Raw genomic sequence first — 19,183 nt, 5'->3', positions numbered from 1 at the left:
CTCTCTCCCTCCCCCTCTCTCTCTCTCCCTCTCTCTCCCTCTCTCTCTCTCCTCTCTCTCTCTCCTCTCTCTCTCCCCCTCTCTCCCTCTCTCTCTCCCTCTCTCGCGCTCTGCGCTAAAGCTCTTCCAGGAGCCACTGTACCTACAAACACGCGCTGAATTATAAATAACTCACAACAATTATTAACCTAATTTCTCAGAAACGCTAGCGTCTGTTGCCATTTATCTTTCTGTCTGTCTCGCGCGTCCCGTGGGCTTTTACTGGCAGCCCGCCGCGCACGGCGACCAACACGCAGGACTCATTTGCAGCGACGTACAAAACGCGGCGCCGATCATTGGACGAGCACATGTACCTGAGGATTTCCACCGAGGGCTCCTGCCTCGTTGTGTGTGGACACATTGACTCGTTATTTTCTGGGCTGTGACTCAAGTTGCTTCCCCGCTGACACACAACTTTGGTTCTGGTGCCAGACGCACGTGATGCGTGAACACTCAGGAGCGTGAAAGAGACCGTGAGAGAGACGGAGGGGGAGGAGGGGGCGGAGCAGGGGGGGGGGGGGGGTGTCATAAGCTGCCAAATGGGTACACGGTCACATTTCACACCTGACTGCGCAAAGGACGAAGCCACGCCCCCTCCGTCCTCCTACTCACCTGGTGCCACTTTTCACAATCAGCGCCGTCATTTGCGCTCACGTCTCAGCCTCCGGCGTTCAGGTTGTGGTTGTGGTTGTTTCCTCTTCCGCCCCTGATTGTTGGTCTGGAGCGTTGCATGGACGCCTTTTGCTTCTTTCTGAGGAAACCTGATCTGCCATTTCACCATTTTACCGCCTCGCATCCATCGCTTCACTATATCAGCATTTGTATCAGAGTGGTGGGAACAAACAAGTCCCAGTGTAGAGAAGGAGAACAAGAGCACAAATGTGACAGTGATGGTGAAACGTGCCAGAAGTCTCAGTCATGACAGGACTCAGGCATCACTAAGTCCAGAAACCACAATAAAGCAGAGTAAAACAGCGCCGACTGCGGCTTATTAATCATAATGTGGGACCCAGAGCTCGGTCACTGCAGCCTCTGTTCTGGATCCTTTTTCAATATTGATTTGACACATAAACGAGAGTCTGGCCTATAATTGACCAGTGACCTGTTTGTTATTTGTAGTTGTTTGTCATAAGCTGGCAGGCACACGGACTTTTAATAAGAGTTAAAGGCCCAGACTGAGTAAAGGATGACCAGTTTAACCAGTTGAAGAGCTGATGGAAGTCAGACTTGCATTTGCACCTGTTTGACCCAGCTGATGCTGGAGCTGAAGCTGAAGCTGATGCTGAAGTTGATGCTGATGCTGAAGCTGATGCTGGAGCTGATGCTGGAGCTGATGCTGGAGCTGAAGCTGAAGTTGATGCTGATGCTGAAGCTGATGCTGGAGCTGATGCTGAAGCTGATGCTGGAGCTGATGCTGGAGCTGATGCTGGAGCTGATGCTGGAGCTGAAGCTGAAGTTGATGCTGATGCTGAAGCTGATGCTGGAGCTGATGCTGGAGCTGATGCTGGAGCTGATGCTGGAGCTGATGCTGGAGCTGATGCTGAAGCTGATGCTGGAGCTGATGCTGGAGCTGATGCTGGAGCTGATGCTGGAGCTGAAGCTGGAGCTGATGCTGAAACTGATGCTGAAGCTGATGCTGGAGCTGATGCTGGAGCTGATGCTGGAGCTGATGCTGAAGCTGATGCTGGAGCTGATGCTGGAGCTGATGCTGGAGCTGATGCTGCATCATCTTCCTGCTTCTCTGTGTGAATGAGGTCCGAGCATCTTTCTGTTCCACTGCTGCTGCTCCCTCATGATTACAGGCAATTCTGGAAAACACACTGACCTTTTGTAGCAGCAGAAACTTTTCTCAAGGAGCAATTTAGAAATGTGACGTGTGCTGAAGCCGTGAAAGCGCAGCTCTGCTCCTCTGGCTCTGCCTGCAGCGGTTCAGAGCTGCGCAGGTGGATGTTTTTACTGGACTCCTCATGGATGAAGAAGAGTCTGATTCAGCCTGAGTTTGGCCTTTAACTGGTCGCTGTGTCCTCATCCCTTCTTCAACCATTAACAGTCAGGAGGTGCCGGCACGTGATCGCTCGATGGCTCGGGGATCCCCGCGGTGAGAGAGAGTGTGTGTGTGTGTGTGTGTGTGTGTGTGTGTGTGTGTGTGTGTGTGTGTGTGTGTGGGAGAGGAGGGTGGTGCCAGGTCACCAAACAGCTGTGTGAGAGACAGACTAGCCACAGGCGTGTCTCACACACACACACACACACACACACACACGCACACACACACACACACACACACAAGTGTGAAAAACACAATCATGAGCGATTCAGTCGGGAAAACAGATGCTACATCGCAGCACAGCATATGGAGATCAATTAATTGTTGATCGTGATTGTGATCCAACATTTCCGGCTGTTTTCCAGACGCACTAATCTGATCAATTACTTCATCTCTGACTCTCCATGAGAAATAGGGTGAAATGACTGCAGTGATGTGTGTTGGAGCGGTGCAGTGACGCGAGGCGAGGCCCGTCTCACACAAGATACGACATTCTGAGACCAACAATAACAATAATAACAGTTTAAATGAGTTTACTTGTTTTAATTGTGGTGCCGGTGCTGAGCTGAGTGTGGACCGTTAGTTAATGAGATGTGGATGATTCAGATGTATTTAAAAGCCTATTGTTTTGTGAAGCCAGTCAAGCTTTTTATTGTTATTATAGAAGAGTGAGAACACAAAAACCAGTAGCAGCGCTTGATCCCAAGCTAATGACACTTTGCTCTAAATGCCTCCGCTTCCTCTACGTTCCTGTGTTTTCCATACGACGCAAACTAAAACGCAGCAGCATCTGGTGCAAATGATCCAGCGTTTAGCAGAAGCCCAGAGGCCAAAAGAAGCTCTCATCATCGTCCAATCTACAATTCGAGACGCCGCGTGTGCGACATGTCGACCGCCGGGCGACGCTCAGGAAATGAACTCCAGAAATTGGCTTTGACAATAATCAGGTGCAGCTGCTTGGAGCTAATTCTGAATCTCATTGCAACATAATCGCTGGAATGACATGAACTGTTCTTATTTCCTTGTCGTCGCCTTGTGCTGCGTTCACTGGCGCTCATGTTCGGCATTCAGCGTCCTCCCACGTCTGTCTGGGAGCCTCTTCCAGGCTAAGCACCTGTAAGCCTCATTAGCTACCAACGGAATAATGTGATGGGATCAGGAACGATTCCGCCGCGCTGAGCAGCATGACTTCACCCGTGATTGTGAGGGCTCCGTCGTCTGCGAATCTCTGAGCGCGGAGTCTGAACAAGCAAAAGGAGCGGTGGCGGTGTAACATGACGGACAACATGACCCCCGTGCACCAGAGCTCACAGACCTGGGATCAGCAGGGACCGCAACCCGTTTACTCCTGTTCATGAAGCCCGTGGTTCCCACTCATGCACAGAAGCTGATTGGTTGAGTCTGGAGGAATTCATCCTGCAGCATCAGTGGCTGCGCGGACTTTATTGAACCAACGCACGCGATGGGGCCACACGTAGGCGCGCGCAGGAGACGCACAGTGAAGGTGTTGAGGACCTGCGGGGTGTCGTTTGTCAAACTGTCCCCTGGCGAAGCGGCGTCACGCTGAAGGAGAGCTGGGCTTTTTCTCGTGGGCCATTTCGCTGAGCCGTCAGACGGGCGGTTTGAAGGGCAGATAGTGAGGAGACGTGTGGAGATGTTTAATGCTCCTTCAGAACCTGGCTGCAGACACATCAAGCTAAAAGGCTGATTTCATTACATGCAGTGAAGGCAGCAGATAACATGGGTTTGAGCAGGAGGTGGAGGAAACTCATTTCAACTCACTCAGCACCAGGAGTTAAAGCGACGCGCGACAGCGCCACCTAGTGTCCAAACGGGCGAATTCACTCCACGAGGCAATTTACAGTCATGAAGCGAGGCAGTGCGACAAAATCATGTGAGCTGAATATGGAAAAACAGTCGTTTGCTTTGAAAGAAGCCCGATAACATATTACAAAATGTACCTATTGCTGTCGTAGAGTTGGTAGAAGGTAGAGGCTCCTGGTCTGTTCAGTGTATGTCGACTGTAGAAATAATAAACTGCAGCATTATAAACTAATGCAGATATAATATGTCGTAAATAAACAAACTAAAGTCACTTAGGTTCAATGTTAAACAGAAAATAGCAAATTCAGACGTAGAATAAAACAGGAAAAACTCTAAATACTGCTCGACACATGACAAACACCGCCACCCAGTGGTCATAACACATAACTACAGGATGCAATGCGTTACAAAAACTCATTTCCCACCAATGACTTTTCTGAATTGTATAGAACAGTAATTTATAAAAGGAAAATATTGACGCGACATCTAGTTGATGGATCCCGCTGCTCATCATTCTCTGGACTGTCACAGAATTTACTGATGAGTCTATAGATTCCTTGTTGTTTTTTCCATTCTGTCAGGTGCATTTGTCTTTGTTGTCTGTTGTGAGTTCCCTACGACACCACTGAGGGGAAACAAAGGAACGTGGTGCAACTCCATCACTACACAAGACAGAAAAAGTAAACAGCACGTCAAAGCTGCAATAAAGCAAAAGTATGTGATCTCAACCACTAATGCTCCTCTATGGAAATGGAGGTAATGGCTGCATAAGATTATTGTTACATTTCATGGGCGTCTTTTGGTGTGTGTTTGGTGTGTGTGTGTGTGTGTGTGTGTGTGCGTGCAGTTGTCCCACTATGATAAATGACTTCACCCACCTCGGCCTGCTCAGATTCCTCCACTGTCTGCATCGTAGTCGTCATCACTCCCACTTTTACAGCCAATACAAGCATCTAATCAGCCTCCTGTGATCAGATTAAACCAGAAGCCTGGAGGGTTTTATATTGTAAAAAGATAACATTCAAATGCTCGTTAAATAACTGAAGGACTTTACTGTAGCCTGGACAATATCGCCACTTACTGGTTAGTTTGAGTAAGACTCTGCTGAAAGTGTAAATACTTGGTTAATTCCCTTAAAACAATGTAGTTTAAACGGAGGTCTATTCGCTAAGTGCGTCTGCGACTCACTGATCAACAGCTGTGAGAATATCTGCTCATTTAATCTTCAGGTTCTAAAATTGCACGTGCTGGTGAAAATGCAGTCAGTGAATGAACGCCAAGAACTAAGCAACCAGTTCGAGTCAGGAATAAAAAAATCTTTTTAATAGACAGGAAAACATCCTTCAGGACAACGGTTGGTCATCACACAGCAACGATACAACGCAGAGAGTCCGACTGTGTGACCTTCGCCCTCTGATATGGGAAATAATGGAGGCCTTATTATTGCAGACACGGTGGCTCTCCTCTGACAGACAACAGCGCACCTCCCCCTCCTTGTAAGGCTTTGGGGGGGGGGGGGGGGGGGGGGGGGGGGGGGGGGGGGGGGGGTGCCGGGTCAATCACTGAAGGGTTATTAAAAAAAGAAAGCAAGAAAGAACACGCAAGGCTTCTGATTCGTCAAAGTCAAGTTCTGTCACAGTTTGAACTTCCTGGAGCCGAGGTCGCGGTGAAGCTTGAGACCAGACCAGCTCAACCCGGGAAACAATCTGTCCTTCACAAGCTACTCCTCTATAAAATACACATCGGTTAATTAGGTTCACCATCACCAGAGTTCTAACGCGAGTATCAGGAGGAAAACGGTTCACCTCAACATTAAATAATGGTTCTGAACAAAACAGAACCAACTAGGTTCCCACGTCCTTCTATAAAACTGGAGAAAGAGGAGCCGCGTCCTCGTACAGTAAATAACCACCAGTATTGCAGTGGACAATAAAGAACAGGTCATTAAGAAGAATTTTATCCTTTAGCAATGAATTCGAGCCCAGTGCAAGTAGGATATTGACCCACAAATGGAAACATCTGAAAATGCAAATATCAAAATCTCTAAAACATCCAGATAATTATTCCCCCAACGTTTTTTTTTTCCTTAGATGAGATCATGCAATAGTCAAAACTGATTCCTCAAAAACAGGATTTAAATACCGAGATCCAAAGATCCGTCTATCGTAAGAAGAAACGCAGTCGCTCTAGCAAACCGTCATGACGGCGGCGGCGGCGGCGTCTGAACCGGGTCAGGAGAAGCTCAGGGACCTCCCACAGCCGACGGTCCCTGCAGGAAGAGCTGCTCCAGCTGCAGGCGAGCCTCCATCCAGGACCAGCCAGAACGGGCCCCAGCGCAGAACCCGGAGGAGCCGTGTGGTGAAATGGACCGTAACGGTTCATGTGGGAAGTTGCCCTGTGTGAACAATGAGTAATCTGATGGAGACAGTGCTAATCTTTCCCTCATCTTTATAGTCTGTCGGTGAAGGTTGAGGTTTAATGCCCGTTTTATGAGTTTTTAGACCAAACTTGTATTTAAAAAAAGGAAGATACAAGTCCTTCGTCCCCTGACTTCATGTCAACCCATCCTATCAACTGATCTGACGGTACTTAGGTTCTGCAGGTGGATGATACGGCATCACTCATCTTACTGAGGTCTTGTGCATGTCGCCCGTCGATCGCAGATGCTGCCTCTGAAGGAAGCCTGCGCTTGAAGCGCGTGCTGCATCGCTGCACCGATGGAGGACAACACACGTCGCGCTGCGTGGGAATAAAAGTATGGCTTGATCAAACACGACATTCACTGGAAGGAAACACTTTGCACCTGAAGCGTCGCATGGTTCCTCTTTTAGACAGAAGCAAAACCGTTGCTCGGGACGTGTTTGAAGTCGGGGGTTAAAAGCCGGCCGCCATCAGTGGGCCGGTGCGGGCTTCAGGAGAACTCTACAGAACCTACTGCTCCGGTCACGGCCGCACAGGAGCCGAACCTACAGGCGCGTCACGTACTCTGGATGGGCATTAAAATGGGTTCATATCATATAGAGCAGTTCTACAGTATGTACAAACACAAGAGTGTGGTTGTTTCATGTGATGTGGATCTCACTATATTTTCCACTTATATATTCATATATATATATATGTATTATTATTATTATTGCACTCTGGCTACACATAAAAGTTAGTTTGGTTGTCTTTAGATGTACACGAACACGAACGGGTGTCAGAGCTGCTCCAGCCTGAGAGCAGCTGTGGACGGACAGGCTCAGCGATGCCGCGGCTCCCAAGATGGCCGCCAAAAGCAGGTCACGTCCACGTGCAGGTCCGTCTGCAGGCGGCATCACTGAGCCCGCTCCTCCAGGCCGCTGCGTGGACACCGCATACACGGACGCCCGAGACAACGCTACAGAAACACATCGCGCCCCCGGCCTCTTCTGTCCCTTTCTCAAAGTAGAAAAATAAAATCCCAACCTAGGCTGAGCGCTGAGAGGAGGGCGGAGCTCCTCCCGTCTCAATCTGCTCTGGAAAGAAACATACATTCACGAGAAGACAACGAAAAACAAGCAAGTTGAAATTCAAATTCAAATCTGTGCAAAACCAGTTTAGATCTCTATAAAAATATGTGCATATGGATAGAGCTATTTTAAATCTCACATCTCAAATACAGTATTTCCCTTTATTTACACTGCACAGATCCACAGATCAACCTAAACTACAGCTCTGCCCTGCTCCCCCTCTGTGACTGCAGGCGTAGGAACATGGCCGACTCCGCACACGCTCACATTCACGCACTCGCACTCTGATCAATGTGATCGAGGAGAAGAGGAGGGGCAAGCAGAACTTCTGTAGAAAACCTGAAGTTGCATATCCCACAATCCCTCCCCCCCACGCTCGCTTGTCGCAAACCGCTTCCTGCAAAGGTCAGAGGTCATCAGCCAGACGCTGCTTCCTGATTGGCTTGCATGGGTAGGTACAGTGTGTCAAAAAGAACTTTGGCTACGAAGTTAGGTGGCTTGAGTCCTGGTGCGTTGCTGCTGTTAGTCCCAACACACCGAGTCTGTGAGTACAGTCTGACTCATTCAGCCTCGCTGGATGTGCTGTCTGTGAACCAGCATCCTCTGAACAGAGTGATCAATGTCTCACCAAGAAAAAGGCCCTCGCCCAGAAAACCCATCTTTCCACCCAGCACCAATCTCTGTTGAGGCTTCATATTCAAGCTTCAGAGATTTTGGACTAATAAAGTGACTTCCTGAAGGCATCGGTCATTGTTTACTGGGCGGTCCTGCGGTTCTTTGCGCTGAATCCAGCACCGTTCCCCAGTCTGTTGTCAAAGGGGGACGAGCAGGGCTCCGAGTCGGTGTCTGAGAGGCTCATGTATCTGGACTGCGGCTGGTCGAAGGTGAACCGGGGCAGGCTGTTGTAGCCCACGGCGATGGGGGACCGGGTCTGTGGCTGTGAGAACGGCGCGGGGCTGGCGAAAAGCGGCGCCCGGGGCTGGATGAAGACGTTGGGGCTCATGGGGATGTGCGGGTGAGTGGGCGTGGACGGAGGCGGTGCCGCGTAGGCGTGCGTGGGCGTCGGCGATGGCGTCAGTGAGCGCGTGGGTGAGGGCGCCGGCGGCGTCGCGTGGCCGGGCGTCAGCGTTGCGTGCAGCGGCGACTGCGCCGGCGCGTCTGCTGAGGCGTCCGCGTTGGCCCGTAGGTGAGGCGTCAGGTCGTAGGACGGCGTGCGGCGCCGCAGCAGCATGCTGCAGTCGGCCAGCTTCGGGGGCGAGGCGTTCGGGGGCGCCTCCCTCTCCGAGGGCGGGTGGATGGAGATGCAGGGAGGACTCATCTTCTTCTTTCTGTGGCCGCCGCCGACCGACTGCACCCTCACAGGAAATGGCCCTCCCTTCTCCGGACGCCGGGCTTCCTGTCCCGTGCCGGGCTGCTCCCCGGTGATGACCTGCGGGAGGCAGACCTCGATGGAGTGGCGGCGCTGGTCGTCGGAGTAACCGGCGCACAAAGACGGCGGCGGCGCATCCAGGAGGGCCTGGGTGTCGGCGCTGAAGCCCTTCCTAAAGTCCCGGTCTTTCAATCCCGCGCCAAGCAGACTGAGCGCGCTCCTCGAGGAGCAACTCGGCAGCTGTGGGGGAGGAGGTCGAGCGGTGGACTTGGAGTCCGGGGAGTAGGGGGTGGTGTACGGGGACAGAGAGTGGCTGCGGGCGGCCTTCGCCCTGCTCTCCTGCCCCCCGCCGTCCTCCCCTCTCCACCGGTGGCAGGCCGAGCTGGTGATGTGATACACCTCCTCATCGGCCGGGTCGCGAAGGGAGGCGGCGGAGGGCGGTCTGTGCCTCCGGAGGCTGGAATGACGCGATGGAAGACGGGGAGATGGAGGCGGAGGGAGCAGAAGCACGGGGGAGGATGGGGGAGGAGGGAGGGAGAAAGCAGAAGGGGAGCAGGGGGGGAGGGAGAGAGCTGAGGGAGAGGAGGGAGGCGGAGGAGGAAGGGAGGGGGAGGAGGCATGGGGAGAGAGCGAGGAGGGGGACGGGGGAGGCAGATAGATGGGACCGGGCCGCTCCTGTTGCTCAAAACCCTGGGACTCCACTGAATCCACTTTAACTGCCACCTGCACACAAACACACCGTGACGCTACACAGCCGTGATCCTGATGATGTGCGTGTGCGTGTACGTGCACATGTAGGCGGCTCCCACCTGTCTGTGGAGGGTTCGCGGGGAGGGGCTGGGCGTGGGTGGGGCGATGTGGGGGAGGGGGAGGGCGGGAGGAGGCTGGCGGCGGGCGGGGGACGCGTCCGGTACCTGCAGCAGGCAGCGCCTCTCACACGGCTGGGAGCGGACGGACGTCACCGAGCCTGAAGGGAAACAGAACACGCGTGAGCGGGCGGCGCGCGCACGCTCAGCACCAACACATGCACGTGCTCATCAGTGCACACGTCACGCAGCGACAGGCTCATTCACGGAAGCTAAGCTACCACTTAACCGTTAAACTACCTGCTAGACTTTATCCTGACAGCGAATTTGGACTGAAGCGAGACGGAGGAAATGAAGATTATTTTCAACGCGCTGTCAAAATAAAGTTCCTTCTACGTGGAGACGTCCACTGTCAGTGAAGTGGCAGCAGGTCTCAGGTTGAGATCCTGGTTACAGGAAGCGCTCCACGTGGCTGCGTTTGAAGGCTCACAGCAGGGAGTGGGACGTGTAACCAGGACCTGGCGTCTGCGCACACAGGTCAGAGCCACCGATGAGCTCAGACGCCCAAACGAGCTTCAGCTCCAAGCTGGAAAGTCGTTTTCAGTTGAGTTTTCAAAACAGACTAATCCTCCTTTTTTGTGACTTTGCAGTTTGGACATGAAGTCAACCACGATTCCAGTGGAGAATTCAACCATTGCACAGCTGAGCAGATGAGCCTGTGTGAAGCTGGAAGGGATTCACATGTGTCAGCTCATCCACTGCAGTCGGTACCTTGGGACAGAGTCCACAGTCCTTTAGATTCTGACTGCAGATGAAACAGTGCTGGTCAGTGTTGGGTCTCAGCAAATGTCCACTACTTGTTTACGGAACTGTGTTTACGACAGCTACTGTAGGTCTTTGAGCCTCATCCTAATTTGAGATTCCAGGTTTAACGACTACTCCAGAGAAAATAAAACCGGACATTTAAATCTGAGAAGTCGCTTCGCAGCATTTGAACGCTGTCTCTTCTGTAATTACAGGTGACACGAGCCGCAGTGAGAGCAGCTACCTGAATGCTGGTGCTGCGGACTGACGTCCACCTCCTGCAGGGGGTGAGGGGCGCTGGCGGGCCGCACGGGCCGGAACATGTAGCTGTCGTTGGGCAGAGAGTGCATCCTGGAGACAGACATCTTCCTGGAGGACGCGTCGTGGCCGTCGTTGGCCTCGTCCTCCTGCAGAGGGAGACAGAGACCACACAGCTGCAGCGCCGGCGCCTTCTCCACTCACTCACCCTCAGTCACAGCAACACACCTGTCCAGGTGAGTTCGGACAAGGCCCGACGTACGTCCCTCCGGCGGAGCTGTTGGAGGTCGTGCTTAACCTGCGTTGCCGTTCCATTTCCATCTCCAGGGCGATCTCTGCGTCCATCTCTGCTTCCTCTTTCGCCTCCTGCACAAACAGGAATGCTCGCATTAATTCAGATTAGTCAGTAGTAAAAGCTGATTTCCTTCTGCTTTCCAGCTTTTTACCTTGTTGCTTTCCTCCAGATGTTTCATTAAAACGGCCACCACCACATTGACCAGCACAAACTGGGCCATGAGGACAAAGGTGACGAAGTAAATGGGAGAGACCAGCGGCAGGTAGGTGAGACAGTGGCTGTCCTCCGGGCGGCAGTCCCTCAACGTGTCCTTGAAGACGCAGAGCAAAGCAAGGAGAGAAAGTGAGCGAGTGAAGGACGTGAAACACGGCGGAAAATGTAAAAATACATCAATTCACATAAACATATGTCCATTCTCTATCATTGCCCTCAACTAAGACTCCTGTTAACGCAGTGACACATAATGAGATATTATAATTCAACATGTGGAGATGTTGACACTGCTCCGCTCAGAGTCTCTTTATTCTTGTATAATTGGTTTTGGAGGTTGTTGGTTTCGCTTCAGTGAAAACCAGCACCCAGCTACTGTGTGTGTGTGTGTGTGTGTGTGTGTGTGTGTGTGTGTGTGTATGTGTGTGTGTGTGTGTGTGTGTGTGTGTGTGTGTGTGTGTGTGTGTGTGTGTGCGTGCATCTATGCATGCGTTTGTGTGTGTATGTCTGTGCATGTGTGCGTGCGTGCGTGCGCTCACACCTTCATGATCCCGTTCCAGTTGTCCCCCGTGGACACTCGGAACAGCGTGAGGAAGGCCATCCCAAAGTTCTCGAAGGTTGCGTGACGACTGAGGCCCTCGCACGGGTTGTTGTCGTTGCACTCTGGTCCACACACAAACGAAAGCAGCGGCGTGAGAGTGAGTCCGACCGACACGCGGCAACGTGTCCCCGTGGAGACAAACACATTCGTGTGGAAAAAGGACAGAGAGCCTCTATCTGGATCAGGGTCAATCTGACAGCGGGTCCTCGGGAGACTTTTTAGCGAATCAACCGCCAGGCAGCATCTTCCTTCCTGCTGAACCGCAGGTCACATGAATAAGAAGCCTGAGGAACAAGGCGCTCCCTGGAGCATTAGCTGCTTTGTGACACAATCAAACAAAAGGCCAGATTCTGGGCGACACAAACCTGTGCGATTACGCATCTGTGAAGTGAAGCGTGTGTCGTCAGCAGTTACTTATAAATAGGTAGAAATAGATTCCCCTGCCAAGTCTGAGTCATGGCCGCTGAGAGGAGGGCGAGGACGGAAGCGGGACGCGTGTCCAGCCTATCGGTAATTCGATTGAGGTCCAGATTCAGAAATGAAGATTTTCAATATCGGCAGCTTGAATCCACAAATAGGAGCATTAGCATTCAAAGCCTGGTTCTTCGCTCTCTCCTCTCCCCGTCGCTTCGACCTTTTCTCATCTGTTCAGACCGTTTGCAGACACAAACACGAGTGTCGGGGCTCAAAATGCCAACACGCGCTACGGCCGAGGCCACAGGGATCCAACGTCCTGCACTGGTTCTGGCTGAAGGCGGAAGAACCGGTCACTGGTGGACCTCAAACAGTGTTTCTGAGGAGTTTAAGTCAAAATTGTTTTTTAAGGTGAGGGAAAACACTAAACTAACCACAACATGCATGTACTTTTATATAATCAAAGCTGTCGCCATCTTCCCCAGAAAACCCTGTTTCTGTGAATATCACCAAAGCAGCATTTAAGGAGCATCCACAAGCACCTTTGAAAAATGGATATGTACAAACAAACAAAGCAAGGACCTTCACTGGATAAATCTGGAAGACCTACATATTCTGACTGTGTAGCAGAGTCAGAGGATTTAACAGAAAGCAGCTGGTTCTTCTCTTTCTGCTAATCCGCTCCTCTCACATTGTTGCACTCGTGGAGAAAGCGACTCGGGCGGATCCAGACAATCATAAGGCACCATGTAAATAAACGCCACCATGCAAATGAGAGCCTCTCGGACGGCGGAGAGGGAGACGGAGACAGATGGGGCCGGGCGCCAGAACCCGGCGGCGAGAGCTCAGGCACGAACGCCGGCTGGAGGTCGTGACTGTGGCAGTGACGAGCGGATTCAAACGCCTTCGCTGCAAGAAGTCGCAGGCCGTGGCGTGGACGCGAGCTCGCGTGTGCTGGTGCCAGGAGTGTGACTGACCCAGTTTGCCAAAGAGCTCCACTCCCAGTGCAGCGTAGATGAAGAACAGCAGCATGAAGAGCAGTCCAAGATTCCCCACCTGGAACAAGATCTGTGCGTTAGATCTCCTCTGTTCAACAGTCCTCTGTGCTGCCTGATTAAAAGGATCCCAGTAACGAGACTCAACACTTTTTTTTTTTTACAGGCACGCCCTGTTTTTCTGTTTTTGCCAGTGAACGCTTTGACGTGTTCTATCAAAAGCATGAGCTGAATTTTTCACAGCAGCTTTCAGCTCAGAGCCCGAAGCGTCTGCTGGTGAACGGAGAATTCAGGATCAGACCATGAGAACGGTATTAAGCACGTCCTCTGACTACATGTGCCCCCTAAAATCTGTCCTCGTGCACTCTGCACCCGGGCGCCCGTGACATTTAAGGGAACAGGGAACCAATGGAGTCTGTCGGTACATGTGCATCACAGTCCTCGGTGCAGATGCTCTTTGCCCATGAAATGTGTGCGACGCAGCGACAGAGACCTGACGGGCTCCGGGGAGGAAGTGATCGTACAGATCTTAGAGGCCAGTCTATGCAAAACATCTGCATGTACAGTAGCCAGCGTCTATTAGGACTAACATACTGGTGCATCCACCTACATCACACAGAAATAAATGGAGCACGCTGAGAGCTGAAGGATTAAAGAGAGACATTTTAGGGAGAGAATATGAGTTTTGTAATGACAGATATGCCGTGTGTTAAAAATTCATCAACAAGCATGAATCTTTCAGGGGCTGTCTATTCCTGAGGACGCCTGCTCACTGGCCCCCTATTCATAAAAAGGGCCATGTATAAAACATGAAGCGAAAAATGTTTGTCTCTTTGTGTACAGTCTGCATTCACCTGCGGCAGCGCTTGCATGACGGTGTCCAGCAGAGCTCTCATCCCCGTGGCCATTTTCAGAAGCTTGAGCACTGCAGAGGAAGAGCAGGGGTTCAACAGCGCGCTGAGGCTGGAGCCGACGGAGCAGTGTGTGTGTGTGTGTGTGTGTGTGTGAGAGAGCGTGTGTGTGTGTGTGTGTGAGAGCGTGTGTGTGTGTGTGTGTGTGTGTGTGTGTGTGTGTGTGTGTGAGAGCGTGTGTGTGTGTGTGTGTTTGTGTGTGTGTGTGTGTGTGTGTGTGTGTGTGTGTGTGTGTGCACCTCTTGCTATTCGCAGCACTCTCATGATTCTGATGATGGTGGGGTTTATGGGCAGCGCTGCGTTCATCTTCAGCTCCTCCAGGATGATGCCCATGATGGACAACGCCACGATAGCCACATCCAGCTGATTCCATCTGAACACACAGAGAAACATGATGATATCGATGCACATGTGACGAGAGCCCGTTCATTCTGTGCCTCTAGAGACGATACCTGTCTTTGAAGAAGCGGTGTATCCCAAACGCCACCAGTTTGAGCAGGGCCTCAACGATGAAGATGCACGTGAAGACGTAGTTGCAGTACTTCAGAACCTCCTCCAAGTACTGACCACACAGAAGCACACGCTTATTCCAGAGTAACAGTAGTTTCAGCTCTCGCACACGTCTGAGCAACACGTTACCTGTGGCTGGTTGTAGTGCTCCACACTCATGGTGAACACGTTGATGCAGATGATGAAGGTGATGAAGAGGTCCAGGTAGTGACTGGTGCACAACGTGTGGATCCACAGGCGCACGGGCGAGTAGTCGGCGTAGTACGGCCTCTGCTTGGCCTCTGGAGCACACGACACACAGACAGAGACACCGATGCGAGAGTCAGAGACCAGAAAGACTCCACCGGAACGGTGAATGACTCAGTGGGTGCGGTGATGTGCACGAGGACAGAGCGGAGCTGAACAGTGAGCTCAGAGCTGCACACGTGGGAATCTGGAATATGATCACACACAACGCAGGGGCCCTTGAATTATTACTTCACCACCATCTGTGCTGATCTTATGGCATAAACAGTCCTAAACAGGCTCACGCTGGTGGGCCCCATTCTCCGTCTGTGCACAACACCGCTGGTGAGAGGACATGAGAGTCACAGGGAGGAAGCGACAGCGACAGCAGCTTATTCGGTCCCTGATCCCTGGTCGACTGCATGGACTCAACTCACTCACACGCACAGAGTCCATCAGCACCTGGAGGTGCTTCACTTCACGTCACCGCTTTGTCTGTGCACTCACATGTCCGTCCTGGTGATTGCGTGTGTGGGCGTGCGTGCATCTATCCAACGCATGCTTTCATGCCTGAGGTCAGAGGCTGCCGTTCGTTCAACGCCACCAGTATCCGCAAACGGCACAGTGATGATTTAATAATTTATCGTGCGATCATTTGTGTGAAGTGAAGACGAAAACGTCTTAGATCCAATTAGGTTCAGAATTTGACATCTGTGGTGTTGAACCAACACTGAGGCCCCTCCTCTTCTCTGTGGCGTCATTAAAGAAGAATCTCACTAGTCTAAAACTTTGTTCTGAGATTTGAGACTAGTGAGATGTTGTTTCTAAACAGATGAAGGTTCCATCGTTCTGCTCACACCATATACGGCCTTCAAGTGTAAGTGTGCCGTTTTGGACAGAGAGAGATCATTTTGTGTCGTGTCCAATCAGTGGGTGGTTTCTACGCTGCCGAGTCCAATAAGAACATATTTTCATTTGCTCAATATATGAGCACATAAACATCCTCACTAAATGTGGCTTTGAATTCCGACCACTTGGACCGTTTGGCGACGGATGTTTCTCTTCTACAAGCTACATGAGCTCCGGCTCATCGCTGATCAGACACCATCTAGATGCACCGGTATCCAAGATGTGTGAGTAATAGCAGCGAAAACGTCTGCTGTGTTTCTGCGTGCGTGCAGGAAAAATCCTTCTCTTTGCACAGTGTCACAGATTTACTGATCAAAGGTTCGCCGGCAAAATGTCCTGTGGCCCACGGAGCAGAGCAGCACTTTCTACCTGAGCCACATGCAACAAAAAATGATGTATTAGTAGAAGAATGCAGCTTATTAATAGCCAAGGGGTGTTTTGATAATAACAAAGTTATAGGGTGTTAATATCACAGTAAATGAACCTGTTATTAACACATTACACCATCTACCATTACACAGCTATTACGCTGTTATTACTATGCTACCAAGCAGTAATGGGTAGTTATTAGGATGATGTTTGCTCCATCTTCACTCTACAGTGTTGGCAGTTGGTTCGTCCTCAGAGTGAGCTGATGGCTGCTGAGGCTGGGTTTCCATGCAGGGTTCAGGGGAGGGCGGCAGGCATGCAGTGGCATGCATCAGACTGGCGTAGCCCACGCCTCCTGTCAGCGCTTAGTCACCGTTTGCATGAGCTAGCCAGTCTTTCAAAATCTCCTTCTTTTTTTTAATTCAATCCAGTTTCCCGTTCTCTCTCTCTGGCATTTCTATTTGTTGTCAGGCTCTGAAAGCAGGCAGTGCTCAGAAAAATAGACTACCGACCAGCCCCTCCATTCTCCTTACTCCTGTGCTTTTTCTCCATCATTTTGAGCCTCTTCTCTTCCCGTAGCCGGGCCTCCTCCTCTTCCTGGTCCTGCCGGCACTTGTGGAAGTTCTCCACCACGACACCAACGAACATGTTGAGGACGAAGAAGCTGACGATGAGGAGGAAGGAGATGAAGTAGAGCAGCATCCAGGGGTTGTGGTTTCTCACAGGCTGAGGAAAGTGTGGAAGAGAAGAAGAATCGGAGACGCAACTATAGCATGAAAATGTAGTTACTGATCACTTACTGCAAACGGATGTGATGCAACAAACTAACAAATGATTCATTGCACATAAACCTGCATAACACAGCTCATCACATCCCCTTGACGTTACCTGCTGGTCCACACCCACTGCGTCTAGCCCATCATACATGATGTTGACCCAGCCGTCCTTACACGACAGTACAAATAATGACATCAGGGCCTGGATGGAAACAGAAACAGAAAAGCAAAGCTGACAGAAACCTGCCGCTGTTCATCTGCCTCCTCCCTTTCTCTCAGTCTGTACCTGAATCAGGTTGTCAAAGTTGTACTTCCTTCGTATCCAGCGGTAATTTGCCTGCTCACAGTCCGACTTATTGGTGATGTTCTTTGTGTCCAGACCTTCACAGTGATAGAACTTCCCTTTGAACAGCTAGAGGGCGACAGTCAAAAGGTCAGACAGGGATGCCAGTTACACAACCTCAGGTAGACTGCGTTACTGAGTGTGAATGCAAATGACCTGCACGCCCAAGATTCCAAAGACAATGAAGAAGGCGCAGCAGATGAGCACAATGTTCCCGATGGGTCTGAGGGAGGTGATGAGAGTCTCCACAACTAGCTTCAACCCTGGAGCTCGACTGATCACCCTGGAAGACAAACACAAAACGTCAACCTCTGCAAAGTGGCACCCAATAGCAACACGCAAATGCACCAACAGACCACATCCTGCACCTCAGTGGGCGTAAGGTCCGCAGCAGGCGCAGGACTCTGAGGATGCCCAGGATCCTGTTTCCACTAGTGTAGGCCAGAGACACTAGGATGTCCACCAGAGACACGAACACCAACAAGCCGTCCAAAATGTTCCAGCTGGACTGGAGGTAGTTCTGCTTCCCGAAGCAGAAACCGAGAGCCACCACCTGGTTATGAAGCAGAGGAAAGGAGGCCGAACTGAACTAAAACAGCTGGGCGAATATTAAAAGGTAACAAAAGTGGCGAGTTAGAATCTATTTACCTTAATGGCCATCTCTGCCAGGAAAATCACAGTGAAAATGTAGTTGGACACGCTCAGAAATATTCGTTCCTGCGAAAGATGTTGATGCTGTTGAGTGTTTCGAGAAGCACGGCGAGCATGTCCAAACCCAGCTACCGCGTGTGTGTGTGAGTGTGTGTGTGTGTGTGTGTGTGTGCGTGCGTGCGTGCTTGCGTGTGCGTGCGTGTGTGCGTGCGTGTGTGTGTGCGCGTGCGTGTGTGTGTGTGTGCGTGCGTGTGTGTGTGTGAGTGTGTGAGTGAGTGTGTGGTTGAGTGTGAGTGGTGCGTGTGGTGGGGCGTGCGTGTGGGTGTGGGCGTGTGGTGAGGTGGTGTGTGTGTGTGCGCGTGCGTGTGTGTGTGTGTGTGTGTGGGGGTGCGCGTGCATGTGTGTGCGCGTGTGTGTGTGCGTGCGTGCGTGCGTGTGTGTGTGTGCGTGCGTGTGTGTGTGCGTACGCGTGTGTGTGCGTGTGTGTGTGCGTGCGTGCGTGCGTGCGTGTGCGTGCGTGTGTGCGTGCGTGTGTGTGTGTGTGTGTGTGTGAGTGTGAGTGTGAGTGTGTGTGAGTGTGCGTGCGTGTGTGTGTGTGTGTGTGTGTGTGTGAGTGAGTGTGCGTGCGTGCGTGCGTGTGTGTGTGTGTGTGTGTGCGTGGCTCACCCCGCTGTGTGCCTGGATGTCAGGCCGCTCCAGAGCAATAGTGATGCAGTTCAGGAAGATGAAAACCAGAACCACGTGGTCGAACATTCTGTGCGAGATCAGACCTTGGCACCACACGCGTAACCTAAACACAGGCACAACAGCAGAGTCATCCATAAGCCCTCTGTGGCCGGCTAAAGCTATCGACCAGATAATTAGCAGTTAGAAAGCAATAAAAGAAGAAGAATCGGAGACGGGAACGAGGATAATTAAATAAAATGGGAGCGGGGGAAGCCGAGCTGAAGGCGTGAGTGTGACTCACTGGTTTTCTGGAGAGAACAGATACAGAGTCCAGTCTTCGTGCTCTCTGCACCAGCGGGGCTTCATGCTGTCGATCTCCCTTTTGAGCCAATAGCACAAGGAACTCTGCAAAGATCAATTAATCAGACAGATAAAAATGACGCTGTGGTCTGTGTCGTCTGGTTTAAACACACAGGTAAATGTTTTCTACAAAACACCAACACATAATCTGGATTTTAATGTCACACTGCACTGAGTTATTGACGCCAGGCTCCTTAACAGTTAAATCTATGGGGGAGCAATGAACAATAGTTGTCCTGCCTCAGTATCGATGGAGCCGCTTGGACCGTAACACAGAAACAAACAAATTATTCCGAACCACAAGCTGTTCACT

The 19,183-nt window shown here is 51.4% G+C and overlaps 2 protein-coding genes across 6 annotated transcripts in view; both read right to left on the bottom strand.

Annotated features, from left to right (window-relative positions):
- Positions 1–509, bottom strand: part of grin2aa (glutamate receptor, ionotropic, N-methyl D-aspartate 2A, a) — a 77,824-nt gene extending 77,315 nt beyond the window's left edge. Inside the window, exon 1 of the mRNA XM_029159685.3 lies at positions 354–509. Within this exon, the coding sequence (XP_029015518.1) occupies positions 354–400 (47 nt within the window). The 5' untranslated portion in view covers positions 401–509. The remainder of the gene's footprint in view (positions 1–353) is intronic.
- Positions 510–5,208: 4,699 nt separating this feature from the next.
- cacna1ha (calcium channel, voltage-dependent, T type, alpha 1H subunit a) overlaps positions 5,209–19,183 on the bottom strand; it is a 91,053-nt gene continuing 77,078 nt past the window's right edge. For 3 of the 5 annotated variants that reach the window (XM_055510937.1, XM_055510938.1, XM_055510936.1), the window contains 19 exons: positions 18,812–18,915; positions 18,511–18,634; positions 17,842–17,910; positions 17,562–17,746; positions 17,350–17,476; positions 17,137–17,262; positions 16,963–17,052; positions 16,587–16,800; positions 14,701–14,852; positions 14,514–14,623; positions 14,301–14,434; positions 14,005–14,075; positions 13,133–13,211; positions 11,682–11,803; positions 11,082–11,240; positions 10,864–11,001; positions 10,622–10,784; positions 9,577–9,734; positions 5,209–9,490 (listed from right to left, as the gene is read on the bottom strand). In XM_055510937.1, coding sequence (XP_055366912.1) covers positions 8,153–9,490; positions 9,577–9,734; positions 10,622–10,784; positions 10,864–11,001; positions 11,082–11,240; positions 11,682–11,803; positions 13,133–13,211; positions 14,005–14,075; positions 14,301–14,434; positions 14,514–14,623; positions 14,701–14,852; positions 16,587–16,800; positions 16,963–17,052; positions 17,137–17,262; positions 17,350–17,476; positions 17,562–17,746; positions 17,842–17,910; positions 18,511–18,634; positions 18,812–18,915 — 3,663 coding nt within the window. In that variant the 3' untranslated portion in view covers positions 5,209–8,152. Of the gene's footprint in view, positions 9,491–9,576; positions 9,735–10,344; positions 10,379–10,621; positions 10,785–10,863; positions 11,002–11,081; positions 11,241–11,681; positions 11,804–13,132; positions 13,212–14,004; positions 14,076–14,300; positions 14,435–14,513; positions 14,624–14,700; positions 14,853–16,586; positions 16,801–16,962; positions 17,053–17,136; positions 17,263–17,349; positions 17,477–17,561; positions 17,747–17,841; positions 17,911–18,510; positions 18,635–18,811; positions 18,916–19,183 lie in introns of those variants that run through there. The other 2 variants (XM_055510939.1, XM_055510940.1) reach the window with 2 other exon arrangements.

Source organism: Betta splendens, chromosome 8, assembly GCF_900634795.4.
Source record: "Betta splendens chromosome 8, fBetSpl5.4, whole genome shotgun sequence".
NCBI classification, from domain to species: domain Eukaryota; kingdom Metazoa; phylum Chordata; class Actinopteri; order Anabantiformes; family Osphronemidae; genus Betta; species Betta splendens.
This window is presented reverse-complemented; position numbering and strand designations above follow the sequence as displayed.